The sequence below is a fragment of the Benincasa hispida genome, chromosome 12 (assembly GCF_009727055.1).
Source record: "Benincasa hispida cultivar B227 chromosome 12, ASM972705v1, whole genome shotgun sequence".
Lineage (NCBI taxonomy): Eukaryota > Viridiplantae > Streptophyta > Magnoliopsida > Cucurbitales > Cucurbitaceae > Benincasa > Benincasa hispida.
The window spans coordinates 1,810,687-1,828,089 of record NC_052360.1 but is presented as its reverse complement, the minus strand read 5'-3'; the positions used below and the strand labels follow the sequence as shown (position 1 = coordinate 1,828,089).

At 30.7% G+C, this 17,403-nt stretch overlaps 3 protein-coding genes across 7 annotated transcripts; 2 read left to right on the top strand and 1 right to left on the bottom strand.

Annotated features, from left to right (window-relative positions):
* The first annotated feature begins 4,852 nt into the window (after positions 1–4,852).
* Positions 4,853–8,879, top strand: LOC120067792 (WAT1-related protein At3g30340-like). Its single transcript, XM_039019377.1, has 6 exons — positions 4,853–5,216; positions 5,319–5,381; positions 5,468–5,584; positions 6,375–6,771; positions 7,617–7,768; positions 8,266–8,879. Exons 1-6 carry the CDS (start codon positions 5,020–5,022, stop codon positions 8,426–8,428), a joined length of 1,089 nt encoding a protein of 362 aa, XP_038875305.1. The 5' UTR covers positions 4,853–5,019; the 3' UTR covers positions 8,429–8,879.
* A 207-nt stretch (positions 8,880–9,086) lies between these two features.
* Positions 9,087–12,626, top strand: LOC120067793 (E3 ubiquitin-protein ligase MARCHF2). Of its 4 annotated transcripts, none has more exons than XM_039019379.1 (7): positions 9,087–9,481; positions 9,865–10,280; positions 10,908–11,042; positions 11,145–11,187; positions 11,972–12,028; positions 12,120–12,234; positions 12,306–12,626. In XM_039019379.1, the coding sequence occupies exons 2-7, from the start codon at positions 9,985–9,987 to the stop codon at positions 12,446–12,448; spliced, it is 789 nt and encodes a 262-aa protein (XP_038875307.1). In that variant the 5' UTR covers positions 9,087–9,481; positions 9,865–9,984; the 3' UTR covers positions 12,449–12,626. The 4 variants fall into 4 exon arrangements, with proteins under 4 accessions (XP_038875307.1, XP_038875306.1, XP_038875309.1 ...); XM_039019378.1 differs by having other exon boundaries at positions 9,095–9,481; positions 12,117–12,234; XM_039019381.1 differs by having other exon boundaries at positions 9,106–9,481; positions 12,311–12,626.
* Positions 12,627–14,744: 2,118 nt separating this feature from the next.
* LOC120067904 (heavy metal-associated isoprenylated plant protein 30-like) lies at positions 14,745–16,816 on the bottom strand. 2 transcript variants are annotated; one of them, XM_039019526.1, is made up of 4 exons: positions 16,390–16,505; positions 15,814–15,861; positions 15,378–15,453; positions 14,745–15,264 (listed from the first exon to the last, which is right to left on the bottom strand). In XM_039019526.1, exons 3-4 carry the CDS (start codon positions 15,430–15,432, stop codon positions 14,942–14,944), a joined length of 378 nt encoding a protein of 125 aa, XP_038875454.1. In that variant the 5' UTR covers positions 15,433–15,453; positions 15,814–15,861; positions 16,390–16,505; the 3' UTR covers positions 14,745–14,941. The 2 variants fall into 2 exon arrangements, with proteins under 2 accessions (XP_038875454.1, XP_038875453.1); XM_039019525.1 differs by lacking the exon at positions 15,814–15,861 and having other exon boundaries at positions 14,748–15,264; positions 16,390–16,816.
* Positions 16,817–17,403: the final 587 nt, after the last annotated feature.

Here is a 17,403-nt window from a genome sequence, read left to right as displayed (position 1 = left end):
AATTTTGGTGAAAAATTTATTACTATTAGATTCCAAAATACATTAATTAATTATCGTATCTGATTGAATTCAATTGAGTGTGATGTTAGAAAGAGAGGGAGTGATTTCCAACGCCAAAAGAAGTGTTAAATATAAAAAAACAAAGGACCAATGTTAAGAAAAGAAGCAAGAAATTGAATGAGTACATTTATTAGGGTTTTTGAAAGAAAGTGAAGGTGGAGAGTAGAGGATAACCATGAAAAGAAATTTATAATGGATGGTCAGAAACAAGGAGTACTTTGAAAACATCTGATCCAGAATAACACAAATCTTGATGCTATATACTCATCCAATATGGTAAATACTTACAACTCTGACACCAAAAACCAGACCTATCATACTCCAATAACTTTACTAATAAGAAGAAGAAAAAATAAACCTGATATAATGCCCTACGCTAGCATTCTTTTACATCTTCTGCCATATGATAACCTTATTCTTGCTTATCTTAAACTCTTTCTAACAGTGAACAACACTCCTACAAGTCAATAGATTTTGTCTCCATTCACATACTTTGAGTTCGATTAAACTTTTTCTATTTTTGTTGGATTGAGTTGGGTCATGGGTTGGATAAAAAATTTGGTTGGCCTAATCCAATCCGAGTTATATGTATATCAATAAAAAAAAATATATTTATTCCTCTTTGTTTAAAGTTTAATTACTTTGTATTGATTAATTTGTGAAATTTTAGTATTTTTTTTTTTAAATTGTTATCATATTTGTTTTTGTTTAAACTTTATAATAAACATCATAGATATTTGGTATTTAACATTTGAATTTTATGATATTTTAGTTATTATACATAATATAGATAAATTTACATATTTTTAATTAAAAAGAAAAAAAAATTATTACTCGACAACCTAACCCATCCCAAACTGAATTTTAAGAGTTGAGTTGGGTTGGGTTGAAGACTTTATTTGGGTCTTTTGAGTTGCTAACCCAACATTTGGGTTGGTACAAAAAAACACCCTCAACCTAATCCAATCTAACCCATGTACATCTTTATACACATAAAATTTTTCCAAACTAAATATTTATTCAGATGTGAAATCTTCTCATTCATATATGTAACTCTAAACTTTGAGATTATTGTATCAATTTATATCTTTAATAAATTAATTGCATTAGGATGTAGCTGGAAATTACCGTTATTATAGAAGGGCCGTGGTGATAGAAAGTTTCATATGGTAGCGACTAGGATAACTATTAAAGGTAGTTATGTCAATTTATTTAAGAGAGACCTAAAGGAACGACTAGTATATAGTTATCTAAAATTAAGAACCTATATTTGCAAAAACTGTCTACAAACTAATTTAATAGACTTAGAAACCACCTATTCAATAACATATAACAATGGGAGAAAGCAAATACCAAAATGATAATATCAACAAAATGGCTTCCATTAGATACGATTGTATCGAGTCTTTTTTTAAAGATTTTCAAATCAAATTGTTCAAGAAGACAAAGATATGATATTGTTCACTTTAAATTTAAGATTGGATTTTTTTTTTTTTTTTTCCTTCTTTCTTTCTTCTAATCGACGTGAGACTATGCTTTTGATTGGGCTGAAAAAGGAGAAAGGGAGAATCATCCCTATCTCAATAGACTCTCCAACATGCAGCATTGGTAAAAGCAAAAGAAAAAATCAATCAAATGAGTAGAGAATGATAAAATAATTATTATTTTAAGGGAGGGAGAGACATTAGGAATTGCGAATGTCTTCTAATATTGCTTTAGAAAAATAAAAAAACTATATATGAAAAAGAAACAGTGTTCTTAAAACAATGTCTTTACACGTTAGAGTGTAGTGCAGGGGACTTTGGCTTTAGCTTTATACTTGTCATGTTTTTTTTTTTTCTTTTCAACAGTTACCCTTTTAGATTTGACATATTGTTCTTCCTGTTATAACCCTCTTACATTTTCAAAATTTATGTCTAAATTGTAAAAAATACCTTCGAATTTTGTCATTTGTTTTAAAATTGCCCACGTGTATATATCTCTACTAGTTGCATTGCAATGTTACCCTTAAACTTTTATAAATGTTTCAAAACTATCTTTGAAGTAGGATTTCTTTAGAGTTTTGAAGAATAATCGAGACTTGGCATAATGGTGAGGCGATGACCTTAAACATTATGGTGATTCATATTTTCATTCTAAGTTAATTACCGATACATTATTTCATGTCTCGATTTTTGTTATAGTTTTGAAACGTTCATGAAAGTTCATAAATAATATTACAACTTTTGAAAGTATAAGATTATTTTGTTGTGATTCAAAATTTCATTCTAGGTTACTGATATACCATTTCATATCTCAATTTTCGCTTCAAATTCTAAAAAATTTATACTCTAAAGATAGATTTGAAACTTAAAGCATAAGAGTATTCGTGTGATTCATATTTACATTCTAGGTCATCGATACACCATTTCATGTCTCAATTTTGAATTTACACTCTTCAGGTAGTTTTGAAATGTTTATGGAAGATTAAAGGAAATATTGCAATTTTTGAAAAGTGTTAGAGTATTTATTAAACATATTACAAAATTCAAGGATCTTTTTCATAAGTTAACAAAAAAAAAATTATTTGATGAGACTACTGTAAACAATTAATAAAAGATCAAAAAAACTTTAAGCTGAATCATAACTACAAAATATAAATATAAGATTATTTTGTAATTTTTCTTTCATACATTTAACCGTATAAAATTGACAACAAACACATTGTGACAACCACTTGGAATATAATTTCTCATAGAATCTCACTCCCTTGAAAAGAACTTCCCCCATTTCCAAATCCCTTTCTAGCTAGAGATTTTAATGCCCTCTTTTATTTTTTTAATTTTTCTGTCTCTTATTGGGACTTGAGTTCCTTTTTCCCCCTCAAATTAATTAATTCAAACCTCAAACTTTCATTTATCTTTCAATTTTCTTTCTTTCTTCCTTGTTGACTTCATGCAAAGAGTATCAAAAGTTGAGTTGGATTCTTTCTTAAGCCCTATATTAATTAATACAATATGATAATATATATCTTGTTTCATTTATTATATATATCTCTATGACTTGAATATAATGTGTTATTCTATGTGGGTTTTTTTTCTTTTCATTTTTAATATTTTCCTTAGATGGTTGTCTGATCATCTCTTTAAATCTAGACCACAAAATTAAAAGTTATGATATGACACAAAATGGGAAAACAAAGGGAGAAAAATACAGAAGATAATAAAGCATATGATAAAATACACTATTAATTTAATGCAATTTTATCTTATATAGAGTGTACATATATATTGATGGGTAAATTAACAATTCCAAAAAGAAACACTAGTCTAGCAACATGTTCTTTTTTTTTTCTCTTTGGCTAGATTCTTTGCATAATAGATATAATTTTAAATATGTTTAAATATAAATTTGGAGGTATATTAACTTAGCCAGACCAAAAACTAGAGAGATCAAATAATATATCAGACTTCTCTTCTCCACCACCCCTTAGAAAAAGCTAATTTTGTAGCTTTGTATATATGCCTTTCATTTTACATGTATGGTTGAAGAAAATTATAATACAAATTAAAGCTTTTTGTTCTTTTTGTTGAAAAAAATAATAAATGGGAAACTCATGCTCTATTATAATGGAATTGGATTACACTAGGATGCAACCCTAACCTTACTCAAAAGAGGATAAATGTTTTTTTCTCAATGATTTGTGATTGTATTGTGGGATAATTTAGTTGGTTAATGGTTAATTAATTGTAGCCAAATAATGATATGATCATAATCCTTCAATTCCAAGGAAAAAAAATAAACTAATGGATTTCTATTTTTTTAACTTTTTTTTTCCCAACAAATCTACGAGCTTTATACTACGATAAGTCATTAAACTTTCAATCTTTGCATTTAGTATATCTCTAAACTCTCAATTTTGTATCAATAGTTTTAACACATTTCACATAACTTAAAATTGAAAATCTGAAGTTTTACAAGGCATATAGGTCAATTTTACATCAAATAGATCAACTAATTTTTAAAAATTATGAAAATGTCAATAACATATTAGCCACAAAATTCAAAATTTAGAAATCTATTAAGGGGTGTTTGGTACCATCGACTTTACAAGAAAGTCAGTATTAAAAAACTCAACTTCATCAACTTCAATAGTGTTCATCGTCAGTGGCAGATCCAGAAATTTTGTTGACGAAGGACTTTATAATTCAATAAAAATAATTTGAAAAAATAAATATAAGGAGTGAGACTTGACCTGAGTCTAAAGGGGACTATAAGACAAATTTACCACTAGACTAGCTAATAATATTGATATCATGTCAATTTATATATATATGTGTGTATATACATATAAATAGCATAAAATTGAAAACATCCGTCAAACACTATTAAAGTTTACAAATTTATCAAAGAAATTCATCTCTTATTTTCCTCTCATTTAGATATTTATTGAGAAACTTCCTATATACAACTCCGTACCATAAATATAAAATTTCTAATTTCAATATGTTAACTTCGAATTCATAACTCTACTCATTATCTTAAAACCCTAATGGACTCAATCACAAAGTATAAAAACTAAGTGTATAATAATTTTACTTTTTTTTTATTATTATTAATTATTTTGTCACTCAACAGAGGAAAGTGAGGGAGGAGAGAATAAATTGAATAAAATAAATAATATATATATTTTTTATAATAATAAACAAATATGAAAGTTGTAGTTGCTTAAAGCCATTGATGTGATTTAAAGGAATTTTAATCTTGCTTTGTGCCCACTTATTCCACAGGCTCATCAGCCCCCCTTCCTCCATTGCCATCACTCTATTTAATTTCATCCTCACTCTCCTCTCTCTCTCTAAAAGAAGAACAGAGCAAGAAACTAAAAGAAAAAAAAAAACAGAGAGCTGTTTTCTTTTCTTCAAGACCTTCCTTTGATCAATTTCTGTGAAGAGAAAAAGTTGGACAATTTTTGGAGTTATGGGTTTGTTTAGAATGAAGGGTTTAGAGGATTTCAAACCATTGATGGCGATGGTAGCCATAGATTTTGCTTTCGCCATTGTGAATATTCTGCTCGAGACAGTTCTTGATCATGGAATGAACCATTTGGTTCTCATCACTTACCGTCTCTCCATTGCTGCCATTTCCTTGGCCCCAATTGCCTACTTCTGTGAAAAGTAATCTCTTCAAATACCCACTTTTTATTTCATCTTCTTTGCCTTTTGATCTTGTGAGGTTTATGAATTTTGCCTTTGCTCTGTTTTTCTTGGGGTTTTCAGAGATGGGAGAGCTAATCTCTCTATTCGAATCCTCTGTTATTTGTTCTTCAGCGCCATTGTTGGGTAAGTTTAAAACTTCAAACCTCAATTAGCTGTTTTGTTTTTGGTTTCTTTGTTGATTAATTTTGTTATTTGTGTTCTTAATTCAGGGCTTCATTAACTCAATACTGCTTTCTTCTGGGAATTCAACACACCTCTGCTACTTTCGCTTGTGCATTTGTAAACATAGTCCCTGTGGTTACTTTTCTACTTGCTCTTCCATTTGGGTTAGTTGAATCTTTTTCATTCTCACTCCAATGTCGCTTCACTAGTTTCCGAGGAGGATCGGAGAAGGAAGGACGGAGATAATTTTCTTTTCGGATCTCGAAAATGCTGGGAATAGTTTTCTGAGTCTGTTTCAAATGAGTTATCAACCTCTGTTTTCAAACTTTTATAAAGCCATTTCAAACAGACCCTTCAAAATTTGACTTAAATGTTGAAGCCTGTTTACCCGTGAATTTGTCAAATTTGAACTCGTTTGAAAAACTCGTGGATTTCATCAGTACTTCAAACTCGCTTTTCTCACTTTTTCAGCAGCCTTTTGAACATGGACCCAGAACACATATTTTTTTTTTCTTCTTTACTTCATGCTTCTCAGATTCTCATACTCTTTACTTAACTCTGAAGCTTAAATGTCCAGCTCCCCTCTCAAATACCTTAGTTGCTAATACGTCAGATTGAACTATATTTAAGTTAGTTAACCGTTGTGTGAGGTTTTTTTTTCCTTAAAAAAAGTTCTTCATTCAAAGAAAAATTTTAGCTTCAAAACCTCATCTTAAACTTCATTTTATAATCATTTGAATTTTAAAAATTATATTTGGTCTTTTTTATTTTGTACCTTAGTTTTCAAATCTTTCTAAGATAACAGCTTTTTGAAAACTATTCTTCTTTAGTTTAAAACCTAACTTGAGTTTTTTTTTAAAAAATAATAATAAATAAAGAGCTAATTACAAAAAATAAAAACTAAATAGTTATGAAAGAGGTTGAAATGAAGGTTAAGAAATTTTCGTCAAACAGGTCGGAGACAGTGAAGTTGAAAAGTAGCAGTGGAAAAGCGAAGGTGATCGGGACGGTGGTGTGCATCTCAGGTGCGGTGCTATTGACGACGTACAGAGGCCCAACATTGGCGAATGCTTCATATGCCACTGCACACGTTGGCGATGCGAAGCTAAAAAAGACGACGGAGAGTTGGACGGTGGGGTGCATTGCTCTGGTGGCCGGAACTCTATTGTGGTCGTCGTGGTTTCTATTGCAATCAAACATCGGAAAGAGATATCCGTATCAGTACTCGAGCACCGCCATCATGTCCGGCTTCGGTGCCGTCCAATCCGCCATATTGAGCCTCTCCACCGGCGCAAAGCTCTCTGCATGGGCTCTTACTGGAAAGATTCAAATTCTCACTGTTTTGTACACGGTAAGCAAGGTATTTGATGTTTTGATCATCATATAAAAAATACAAGTTTTTTCTTTTTTTTTTTTCAAGAAAAAAAATTGGCTGCAAGTTTTTTTTTTTTTTTTTTTTTTTTTAGAATTAATGGATTATAGGTTAATTAAGGTCTTTTGGATCATTTTATTTTTTGTTTTTGTTTTTAAAATTAAATCTATCAACATTATTTCCACCTTTAAATTTCTTCATTTATTATCTATTTTTTTACTAATAATTTAAAAAACAAGTCAAATTTTAAAAATTAAAAGCAAGTAGCTTTCAAAAATTTGTTTTTATTTTTTAAATTTGATTATGAATTCAACCATTGTATTTAAAAAAGATGTGGTGGAAAATATAGACGATATAAATTTAATTTTAAAAAATAAAAACAAAGAACAAAAAGATTATCAAACCGAACTTAAATTAATTATAACATAAGTTTCGAATTATTTTAGGGTGCTTTTATCCACCAAAAACCTAGGGCAGCAAAAAATATCTTACTAAAGGAGGAATGAAGAGGGTGAGACTTTTTTATTCTTTCTAAAAAAACAAAAAGAAAAAAACAGGTGTCAAATTCTTACTCCCCAATCAATAACAATTTAGTACTTGAAAGTTTACTTATTTTTTCACCTTACTTTGAGATGTTTTCATTTTTTTAATCTAAAAACATTTGAATTCATAACGGTAGATAGTAAAATTTTTAATTTTCAAGTTTTTCTTAATTGAAAATTTGTTTTGTATTTTGTGAAAATAAGAAAATAAAGAAACTCATAAATAGACCTAGTGTTTATACATTTGATTAAAATAAAGAAATGAGTATGTCTTGAATGTAGGGGATGATCGGGTCAGGGATATGCTTTGTGGGAATGTCATGGTGCGTTAAGAAGAGAGGGCCAGTATTTACAGCAGCGTTTAGCCCGCTAGTTCAAATTATGGCAGCCATGTTCGACATCCCAATCTTCCACGAGCCACTATTTCTCGGAAGGTAATTAAAAAGCTTCTAATCTATTATAATTTTCCATTTCTTCCAAAAAAAAAAAAGAGAGAGAAAAAAGACAATATTAATGACGTATTTGGAAAGTGATTTGAAAATGGCTAAAAATCATCTATATTAGGTTTAAAATCTACCAAAATTAACTTTGATGACATGAAAATAACATTTAAAAAATGTAAATCATTATATTGATTTTAAATGTGATTAAGACATGTTTGTGAGTAATCTTAACTATTCCAAAAACCCTCTCTAACATACCTTGATTAAGATTGATTTTATTTATTTATAAATAGTTCATTAAAATTGATTTTCAAATGATAATTTAAATATTTGGGTTGTAATTTACTTTTTAAAACTTGATTTTGAATGATTTAAGATATGTTTTAACGTGTTTTTAACACAATAATAGTGATTTATATATTTTCAAAATTACTTCCAATCATTTGTTAATGTCATGATGTTCAAATTAATCTTGATTAATGAAACAGCTTGTTGGGATCAATCATTGTGATAATTGGACTCTACATTTTACTATGGGGAAAGAACAAAGAGATGGAGAGCTGTGCTTCAAAAGTGTTGGTGGAGGAGGAAATTACTACAACAAATGCTCCTCAAGACCAAATGATGAAGGATTTACAAGATCAGCCATAGAAATTCAAGACTTCATTTAAGTAGATGAAATCACAAAGATTTGAGATATGGGGTTGTCTTTTTTTTTTTTTTTTTTTTACAATGTTATTATTCAAGAGGGATAAAATCAATAGAGGCGAAAAAAAGAGATTACTTTAATCTCGTTTAAGCTTCTAATGTTGATTGAAACCAAACATTATAATATTTAACTACTAGTCGAGTTAAGTATATATAACATCATCATACACATGAATTTTTAAATATCAAGAAAAAGTTCTGATTGAGAAAAGAAAAAAAATTATTTTCTTTTTGAAACACAAAAAGTGAAGAGACTTAAGAGAGAGGACTAAGTTTTGTGAGTTGAAACTAATTGACCATTTGTCCCATCACAAGATATTATATAATTTGATCATTGATTAAAAATAAGAAAAAGAAAAAAGAAAATTCAAAGCTACCGATGACTTTGTTCTCTTATTTTTATAGGTCAATATTTGATTTGAATTCCTTTCCCTTTTTGGCATCAATTTAAATGCATTAAAAAAAATTAAAGAAAAATAACAAAATGGGTTATTTTTTTAAAATAAAAAACATAGAGTTATTCTAATAAATAATAATAATTTGAAACTAAGTGGAAGAAAAAGAATAACAATTTCAAACCCAATGAACACAAATTTTTTTTTAGAAGGAAGAATATTTGATAGGAATAATTCAAGAAGAAAGTTGTCATTTGTCTTTTTTATTATTTTAATTATTTTAATTTTGTAATTTAAATTTTTGTTTGGAAAAAAGGGGTGATCTTGGAGGGTGTCTTTCGATGTGGGAGTGAGATTTGGCGCCTCAGTTGCTAAAGCAATATCCTTGTGTTTGTTGAAAGCCTACAAAAATAACGTGGATTCATATACTCTTCTCATAAATTACGTAATTTCAGAACCCATTTTTTCTTTGCTTTTCAATTCTCACCTAAAAAAAGGGAAAAAGGGGTTCAAATTTTCCCTATTCCTTTCTCTTATTTCACCTATATTTCTACTGCTTCAACAGTAGAATCTTCAATCCTTCAAATCTGAGTCTCCCCAGGTACGACCCCTTTTGATTCTATTCGCTCTTGTTCTCGATTTTTGCTACTATTGCTCTCTTAACCTCGTTTGCTGTGTGTAATGTAATTGCTTCAATGGGTTTTTTTCTCTGTCTCAATCGTTTGTTTGCTTGGATGGGATTTTTGTTTAATTTTGTTGGTGGGTTTTGTAGATTGAGTCTCGTTTGTGGTTTTTTAGTTCAATTGCGATATGTAATGCAATCGTTTCAATGTATTTTGTTTATTTTGTGTCTTAGTCGTTTGTTTGGGACTGAAAATAAATTTGGTAGGTGGAAATTATGCTTCAATTTGTTGGTGGGTTTGTTTCTCTTTATTGGTGATGTGGGATGAACACTGAGTTGCAGATATTTTCTAATCAATTTAGGGTGTGAGAGAAAATTGAGCAAATGGATGAATAGATGATGCTCAGGAATGTTAGTCAAAGACTTTTGTTGTTCTATTGATTCAAGTTTGTGGAGTTTGAAATTTGAATGAACCTTTCGATATGTCGGATTGCCATTCAAATGATGTAAAGGCCAATACCGGTGCCAATCAGAACAATGACGGTGACCTTGAGAAGCAGAGGGTTGCTCAGCCATCATCATCGGCGTTAGAGCTCTCTACAAGAGATGGTGATGATAATACACTATTAACAATTGTTGTTTCCACAGGGGAATCTAAACCAATTTCTGAGGTTCCTGGTGTTGGGACTCTTTGCTCTCAAGAGGGATTATTGCCTTGTGAAGTTTCCCCAAAAAAGGAGCTATTGTCCACCACTTCTAGCTCTGATGAGCAGTGCAGGTACATTTGAATTGCTACTCTTTCATGAAAAAATGCTCATCCAATTGTTCTGTTCATTTCTGCTTGTTCATTTTGACATCACCTTTTAGTTAGTTCCTCCTTCATCGTTGGTCATCCAAGAAACATTACATAGACTCCCAAGTTTGCTTGTCGAAAATTGGTACTTTATGCGGTTTGTTAAATCACCACTAAATCGATAAGGTTAGGCCATGAATCAAATATGTGATCTATTTGTATAAATTGGGGGGAGGAAATGACTTTGTTGGAGAGGAGAGTTCGACAAAATCTAAAAGCTTAAGTTGAAGGAATATATTTAATTTGTCTGTACATTGTCGTAGTAAGATTAAAATTGCAAACATGAGTATAGCTCAATGGTTACGACATTTACTTCTTCCCTCGAGGTCGGAAGTTCAAGTCTCTACTGCTCATTTGTTGTACTAAAGACTAAAGAGAAAAGGTTAAAGCCCTATTTTTGTGCATTGTAGATAATATTTTTTCAAACACTGTTGTCTTTCCATGTAATCTGCATTGTAGTGGAGTATGTCCACAATTACCATTGGCTTCAAGTATCTGGTTAATGTGTTGTAACGGAAGTTGAGGACATTAAGCCTGAGTTCTGTTATTCAGAATTTGTCAGCAAGAGAAGGAGGAAGTCTTGATAGAACTTGGATGTAATTGTCGAGGCGGTCTCGCAAAAGCTCATCGGACTTGCATAGATACTTGGTTTCGTACTAAAGGATCAAACAGATGTGAGATATGCCAGTAAGTTGCTATTTGGAAGGATGACTTTCATTAACTTGACACACTCATATCGTTTCGTCCTTTTGGGACATTTTGAAAATGTAATTTTGCTAAGCTTTTCAGGGTTGTAGCGGCAAATGTATCACCTCCACAATCACATCATGGTGTAGGTACTCTGTAACTCTTGGTGTGATGATTGTGAACTTATAAAATGAAATGCCTCAATGAATATTGAATCAGTATTTTTGTCCTGTCTACGGTTTTAATGTTATTAGTTAATGATCAAGATCATGTTTTAGTTTGCGTTTGCTACCATTTCTTACTTTCTTTTCCCACATTAGGAAAAAAGTGATCATGACATGACATTTTCATTTGTAATCTTTGCTTCTGAGTGTTCCCTTTATTTTGAAAGGCTTTCTGAAGTAGAATAGTAAATATTTCTAAATGATGCGTCCAGCGTATTGAACTCGTGTTACTAGAATTGAAATGAAATAAAATAAGAATTATAGGCAAGGACAACTACTACCATACTTGAATAGGATCTATTCTATAGATTGTACGACTGTGTCTTGAGTTCTAAAACTTACGGGTGAGGAAAACTGTTGGTTCATCATTCACAATTCTTCCTCTTCTAGGTGAACTAGAAATGTTAAGAAAGAGGAGACCTGTAAAATGGCAAAGAGTCACTCCCCCACTAAACCATATACGAACAAAACCAAACTCATAAACTAAACTAAATACGGGGGCGCGAAAATTATTGTGCTATATTTTGGTCGAAAGACAAGTTTCCTGTTCTTTGTATTGTTACTACCTATAAATTATTCAAACTATTGATCCATGAGAATTGTAGTTTAGAATTGTATATTTTAGCATTGAACTTATGATCCTAATGGATGGATATCGCATCGAAATGACCTGAACTTTGGTTATTCTTTATTTGATAAGCACAGACCAACTACTGGATTTGGAGGATTGATCCAACCTACAGAACTCAAGATCCCCAAAGGGTAGTAAGACTTTCAGTTTCCCGATGAAATGCTTGTTTCATTTGTAGTAAAAGAAAACATGAAACCTTGTTCATAATTATTGATGCAGCAGCACTGCTTCAGTCCACTTTGGCTGGCTTTTGCCATCCTCATAGGGGGTCTGCTACTGGATATTCTTATATCCATCACCCTCGGTGTTTCCGCATTGCCCGTAAATATCATCATCGGTATGTTTTCGTCGATCGAGCTATACTTCTAGTTTTGTGTCGAGGTTTTTATTGTTATTGAAACTTTGAAGAACAGGAGTCATTGTGGTGCTTGGACTTGGAACTGTGTTTCGACTTGCGTTGGAGTTCTTTCAGGAGTGGAATTCAACAAGAGGATCACAAAGGGTGGAATCAAATGTCACTATTGGGTACTTTCCAGCTATATAGTCTTTGACTGTTTATTTACAAAAGGGAAAAAAAAAAAAAACGTTATATAAATAAAGTGAAAATATATGTTTATTCTTGTCTTTTCCTTCATGTATTAGCCTCTTGATCAAACATATTAGATATTGTGTAAATTTGACAATAAATCAGTAAATATGTTTAGTGAGATTGCAAGTAATAAACAATAATATATCATGTTTTGACAACGTTAAAAAGATTTGAGAAATAAGTTATCTTGATAGAAACCCTTGAATTCATATTGTAGGATGTGTTCTTGAGTGTTTAATTGGGATTTATTTCCAAATTTTTATGATATATGAATGACTTAAATACCCTCACACTACACTTTCAATGGCCGTTGTAAGAAACTACTGCCGACAATCATTGGCTACCTCTGTTCGACCACCACTGTCCAATTCGGCAATCAATCCATCGACGACTTGTCAATCATAGTGTTTTAAATGCAAATTTGAAGTTATTTCATTTCATTGTGTTTATCCATCATTCGACATTCCTAGAAAGATTTTGAGTAAATTTGAGTAAATCAAACATGTTTATGTATGTTAGGAAAAAAAAAAAAAAAAACTTTTTGAGAACATGTAACTAAACATATGAATATTTTGTTTTTAAATGGTTTTCTCCCTTGATTTGATCCTCGTACCCTGATCTCACAAGCTTTTTCTTCCCGTAGTGCACTAAATTTAATTACACCACTTTAGACGACCCATTTAATATATAGCCCAATAATCTCATTTCATTTTGAAACTACTTTTAAAATTTGTCTATATATATAGTTTCTAAACTTTTAAATTTGTTTTTTTTTATAATTTAATTTCTAAAATGTTTATTTTAGTCTTGAATTTTAAAAAAATATCTATTTCGGTTCTTCATCTTGAATTTAACAAATGAAAAACATAGTTTTGACTAATGCATTACATGCTTATATAAACATGTATAAAAGTCACATATGTTAATTAATGTATAAACGTGCTTATACACACATGTATAAACGGAGTTTCTTGACCTCTCACAAGATCTTTTATTTTTCTCTCTTTTTTCAGTTTGGAAAAGAAAACATATGTAGAGCTTCATTGAGAAGTTAGAGAAAATTTTCGCAATTGAGAGATAGTAAAAGTATTATAATTACAAAATAACTTAGATTTAGTGCACGAATTAGCCATTAGTGATGATGTCCTCCCATAAAAGAGCTTGATTCTTGGCAACATCTTTGAAAATTTTGTTATTGCGCTCGAGCCAAATGTACCATAGAATCACACCAATGAAATTGTTCCTTAGAACATGATTCTGTCTTTTCTTTGATAGAGATAAGAAATGGGATATCAGATCGATCAAAGAAAGAGGCAAAGGAATATGTGTTGCAAGACTTACTTTGTTCCATAGAGATTTAGTGTATAAATATATAATCCGCTGTTTCATTTTGGTTTTTGCACAACATACACCAATTTGGTTTAGGTAGCTCAAAGGGAAGAAGAGTCTGATTTTTCGGTTGTATTAAGACTCCTTTGATTTTCAATTTATTCCCCCTTGACTTTGGGAGTTCGAATCAATTAGAACCTCAAACTAAGTTGGATAATTCTTATAACTATTATATCGTAACTCATAAGACTCTATTATTAAGGATAATTGTAATTTTTAGTACTTTTAGAGCTATTAATTAAATGTATAGTAACATCTTTAAAGAATTGTAAATATAACAAAATCTATCATAGATTCTATATACTCCTATTAGCGATATGGCCTATCAATAATAGTTTTTTAGAACACTTTTTTTTGTATGTTACTATATTTATTAATACTTTAGTTGGCAAATTTTCAAATATTTATGCCAAGGAAAACCCATGTGAAAAAATTACACTTGGTTGGACACATTCCATTGGGCCTAGAAAAGCCCATTTCCTTGCTAGTAGGTTGAGCTTCAATATTGTGTTTATCCACAATTACAAGCATGGTCCTCTCCCAAGTTTAGTATATACAAAGAGATGGAAAAGCTAGCCTAAGTTATTTGCTTTCTTGAATGTTTAAACAATCAATCCCGCGTTCACATCTCTATTTGAAAATCAAAATCAAACGAGCTTTTACCTTTTATTTCATGCAAAATCTCAACTCTCTTCATTCACCATCAAACAATATATATCTTTATTTGAATTTTTCAACCATCAAACAATATATATCCGAAAAGAATACCACATTCAATTATAGGAAAGAGTTAAAAAGAAGCTAAAGCTATACCCTAAAATATCACAAAACCTACACTTGGAAATTTGGTAAACACAAACTTGCTTATAATATAAATTCAAGCCCAGAAATAAAAGGAAAAACAAAGGAACAATTAATTAAACTGCATTTTACACATTGTGCAGATCACTTAGAAACAACAAGAGAGATCATCAACCCTTTCATATTCCAAGATATACAAAGCACGTACATTGACTTAAGCCCCATTTTTTTAAGCTAGGGCTCACATTCATATCTAATTATATATTTACATGACATGACAAGCATTGACATTGTCATCATTGAACATGTTACTCACTTTGTCATCACCACGATGAGACATCGGAATCGTTCCGTGCTTCTCCCCAACATTATATCCATGTCTATAATAGTTATAGCTCTCTTTGAACTCATGGGTTGTATCTTTAAAGTAATCCGTTGCTGATGTAAAGTACAATGGTGGCTCTGGATATGGCCAGAACTCTGCCCTCTTCCCGGCCCTACGAACCACCTTTAGTACCTTGTTTCGGTCGACATACCCAATCACCGTCACCTTCTCTAGCTCTAAGTTCACCTCAACCGAGTCAACTCCTACTCATAACAACACAAACCCTAATAATATATATATATATATATATTTTTTTTTTCTTTTGAACTTTACAAAACCCTAAAAAAAGGTGGACTTTTTAAATTTCTTTTGGTACCTCTAAGTTTGTAGATCGCATCTTTAACGACCCTTTCACAACCAGTGCAGCACATCCTGACTTTTAATTCAACAGTCTGTAAAAGCAAATACAAATATCAGTAATTGATAGAAATAGGATATAGATTCTCTTATGATATTATTATTATTATACCTTTGTTCCTTTTGCTGATCTAATTAAAAAAAAATTAAAAAAATTTCACAAAAGGGGTTAATGGAGAAGCCAAGGGAATTAAGAAAAAGTAAAGTTCTAGCAAATTGTAGTTTCTTTTCCACATCTACAAGATTCTCACATCCATTATTAAGGGCTTCAATAAAAACCCTTTTTTGTTCATCTCTTGTTCTTTAAACATGTTAAATATTTTTCTTTAAACAAAATATGAATGGAGAGAGGGATTAGGAGGTGCACCAGGATATTTTAATTAGGTTGACATTACCTATAGTACCCTCATCACACTCCAAGACCAAATGGATAGCCTCTCCATCTAAACATGTTAAAATATTAATATAATTAAATTTACTACAGTCCATCAACTTAAGCTTTTGAAAAATTGATTGGCAATTTACTATGATTTTAGAATAGAATGTCATGTATTTGAACTCCTGGAATATAGTTCAAAATCCTTGGTCAATTCCACCTTCCAAACTTAAAATTGTGATTTTTAAAAAGTTAAAAGAACTCCCACATGAAAATTTGACACAAAAAAGCCAAGAAACATGTAAAAGATAGAAAATCTCAAAAGCCCATCAAATAAAGACCAACTTTTTTTTTTCCAGTTTTGAGGGAAAAAAGGAAAGGAAAAAAAAAACGAACTTTATCAATCTTTGTCCTAAAAAAGAGAAGGCACATTTTCTTTAACAAAGAAACTAAATGATGAAGGCTGAATCAGTAAGTACACTCGAACATCTCAACTAGATTAACACATTCATACCACTCTCATCATACTCAAGACCCAGAAGCATTCATGACCAAAAGTTGAGAAGATACATAGAAACAAAAATAAAACAATTACCTGCAAGGAAAGAGGTTTTGGCTTTGGCATGTTATTGAAGAAGATATGATTGAAGCTTTTGTGATGATGATGATGGAGATGAAGATTACTGTTATGATTATGGGAATTTCCAAAACAACGTAGGAAATACGAATAAACGATAGAACCGAACGTAGTTCTATGAAGTACGGTAGCCATTTTTGAAGACACAAAAGCTTGATATATATAACAAAAATTAAGAAAGGAAAGAGAAAAGAAGAGAAGAGAGAGAAAAACAAAGCATAAAAACTTAGAACAGTCCCCAGCCTTTGAAGATATTCTTGTGTGTCAGAGGCATCCTCTCTTCAAAGATTTCAATCTCTTCCTTAATGCTTAATCCAAAATTTCCCCTTTTTTCTTCAGCTTTTAAAGAGTTTAAACTAATAATTCATTAACCAAAGTTTCTTCTTATCTCTTATATATATATATATATATATATATATATATATATATGAAGTAGATGATGGAGGGTTTTGTAATTTATTTAGTAAAGCCTTGAGAAGAAGGGAATAAAAATGGAATAAATGAAGTGGGAAAAAGTTGTATATGCTTTAATTTTCATGAAGTTTTTGGTCAATTCATCAATGGGGTTTCTTAATTTTTTGATTTAGATTATTGGGTAAAGGGAAAAGAGGAAACTTTTATGCAGTAAAAGAGATTTGATCAACTTTGATTCAAAGGGTACTAAAGAAAAAGAAAAACTTTGATACTGAGAGTAATTAACAACCATGGTATTAAATTTTCATCGATTGATATTTCTACTGGTCCCTTCGACTTCAATATGAAAAGTGAAGGTTCCTATTATATCCTAAGAAAATGTATCAGAAACAGAAAAAATAAGCAATGAAATATAACTAATATGAGAATAATATATATACGGTTAAATTGCAATTTTTTTTTATATAATTTGAAGAAAGTTAGAATTTAATAGATTGATAAAACCCTCGTTATAGTCCATAGGGACTATGTATACGGATTTTATCAAATTATAGAGAC

Excerpts from the sequence above, each read along its gene's own strand:
- LOC120067792 (XM_039019377.1), top strand. The coding sequence starts at position 5,020 with ATGGGTTTGTTTAGAATGAAGGGTTTAGAGGATTTCAAACCATTGATG. Across the intron at positions 5,217-5,318 it reads ATTGCCTACTTCTGTGAAAA|AGATGGGAGAGCTAATCTCT; the intron begins GTAATCTCTTCA and ends TGGGGTTTTCAG. Across the intron at positions 7,769-8,265 it reads GAGCCACTATTTCTCGGAAG|CTTGTTGGGATCAATCATTG; the intron begins GTAATTAAAAAG and ends TTAATGAAACAG.
- LOC120067793 (XM_039019378.1), top strand. The coding sequence starts at position 9,985 with ATGTCGGATTGCCATTCAAATGATGTAAAGGCCAATACCGGTGCCAAT. Across the intron at positions 10,281-10,907 it reads AGCTCTGATGAGCAGTGCAG|AATTTGTCAGCAAGAGAAGG; the intron begins GTACATTTGAAT and ends TCTGTTATTCAG. Across the intron at positions 11,188-11,971 it reads CTCCACAATCACATCATGGT|ACCAACTACTGGATTTGGAG; the intron begins GTAGGTACTCTG and ends TGATAAGCACAG.
- LOC120067904 (XM_039019525.1), bottom strand. The coding sequence starts at position 16,566 with ATGGCTACCGTACTTCATAGAACTACGTTCGGTTCTATCGTTTATTCG. Across the intron at positions 15,454-16,389 it reads CAAAACCTCTTTCCTTGCAG|ACTGTTGAATTAAAAGTCAG; the intron begins GTAATTGTTTTA and ends TTGCTTTTACAG. Across the intron at positions 15,265-15,377 it reads TGCGATCTACAAACTTAGAG|GAGTTGACTCGGTTGAGGTG; the intron begins GTACCAAAAGAA and ends TGTTATGAGTAG.